General features: G+C 40.0%; 1 protein-coding gene across 1 annotated transcript; it reads right to left on the bottom strand.

Moving 5' to 3' along the window:
- Positions 1-227: 227 nt before the first annotated feature.
- LOC138897175 (uncharacterized) lies at positions 228-824 on the bottom strand. The gene has a single exon (XM_070183134.1). The coding sequence runs from the start codon at positions 822-824 to the stop codon at positions 228-230; it is 597 nt and encodes a 198-aa protein (XP_070039235.1).
- Between the last annotated feature and the right edge of the window lie 849 nt (positions 825-1,673).

The following is a 1,673-nucleotide window of genomic DNA, read 5'->3' as shown; positions in this document are numbered from 1 at the left end:
CAATCGAGAATAACAAAGTCGGCAGGGAGGAGAAACTTCCCCACTTTCACAAACACATTATCAACTATTCCCACCGGTCGCTTTATTGAACGGTCGGTAATTTGCAACCTCATACTTGTAGGCCTAGACATACCTAATATCGCTTGCTTGTAAATAGCAATGGGCTTTAAGTTGATTCTAGCCCCATTATCACAAAAGGCTCGTGCAAAGTCACGTTATCCAATAGTTCATGGAATGGTGAAGGCTCTCGGGTCCTCTTTCTTTTGGACGACAGTTGTTGCAATGATTGAACTAACCCGATGAGTCATATTCACCACTTCATTCTTGGTGGTTTTCGTTTTAGTGATCAAGTCCTTCAAGTACTTAGAAAAACCTAGCATATCTTGAAATGCTTCCACAAATGGAATGTTCATCGATAATTGCTTTAGGATATCATATAACATCTCGAGTTTGCTATCATCAACCTTTCTAGCTAGTCCTTGAGGCAAAGGAGGAGGAGGTCTAGGAATTGGTGCTAGAATTTTTGGTCCCTCTATTACCTTTTCCTTAACCTCTTCATGGTTCACTTCATGGGTTTTCACCTTCTTCGGGAGTCTTTCAACTTCAACAACATTTGGCACCTCAACTTGTGCCTCGACTTCTTGTTCAGAATCTTCTACTTTGACCACATGTTCATTCTCTCCTTGAAGTAGTTTTCCGCTTTGAGTTGTGATTGCCATATAATGAGAGGTTGGACCACTCCCACTACCTTTTGGGTTTGCAATTGTATCACTTGGGAGCGTGCCTTTTTGCTTCAGATTTTGTTCTCTTGAGAGATCCCTCATTTACATCTCCAACTTTTGAATATATGCGGTGTGTGAACCCACAAGCTCGGTCATATTCTTCATTGAAGTGTCAGATCGCTCTTGATTTTGAAATACTCTTTCAATCATGCTTTCCAACTTGGACTCACTTGAAGAACTTTCCTTCCAATGTGGAGAGTTATAATATTTCCCCTTTGGTGGAACATACAGGTTTGAACTTCGATTTGAAAAATTGTTGTTGTTGTTGTTGTTACTCCAATTTCCTTGATTTGAACTACCTTGTTTGTTTCACCACTATTGGTTGCCTTGCCTTTTCGGGTTAGACCTCCATTAGTGTTGTTGTCCTAAACCTTGGTAGGGTTGTCTTTGATATCCTCCTTGAGAATTGACATAATTGACTTCTTTGTATTCCTCATTTGACATGGGTTGCACATCTTCCATAACATTCACCTTTTTTGTTTGGCTTTCAGTGAACATTTTCGTCAACACGTTGACATTGGTGTCAAGCCCGTCAATTACTTGATATCTTTCTTGGTTCTCCTTAATCATGTTGGTCAAGGAAGGAGTACCATATGCAATTCCACCAGTGGTGTCTTTCGAGTGCCAAGCTTGGTTATTTTCGATTATTTTGTCGATGATTTGTGTGACATTTGCAAATGTTCTATCCATAAAGGATCCATCCGCTGAATTTTTGGCTATGGATTGATTCATAGGATCCAAGCCCATGTAATACTTCTCCAACAAAATATTAGCCGGAAAGCCATGATTCGACGACCTCACCAGATATAGCTTGAATCTATCCCATGCCTCATGTAGATGTTCTCCCGATTATTGCTTAAAGAAGAAAATTTTATCCCAAAGCTCGAACTT

The sequence above is a fragment of the Nicotiana tomentosiformis genome, chromosome 8, assembly GCF_000390325.3.
Source record: "Nicotiana tomentosiformis chromosome 8, ASM39032v3, whole genome shotgun sequence".
NCBI classification, from domain to species: domain Eukaryota; kingdom Viridiplantae; phylum Streptophyta; class Magnoliopsida; order Solanales; family Solanaceae; genus Nicotiana; species Nicotiana tomentosiformis.
The sequence above is the reverse complement of the archived record's forward strand: the minus strand, read 5'-3'. Positions and strand labels throughout refer to the sequence as shown.

Coding starts and splice junctions, on each gene's coding strand:
- LOC138897175 (XM_070183134.1), bottom strand. CDS start 824: ATGAGGGATCTCTCAAGAGAACAAAATCTGAAGCAAAAAGGCACGCTC.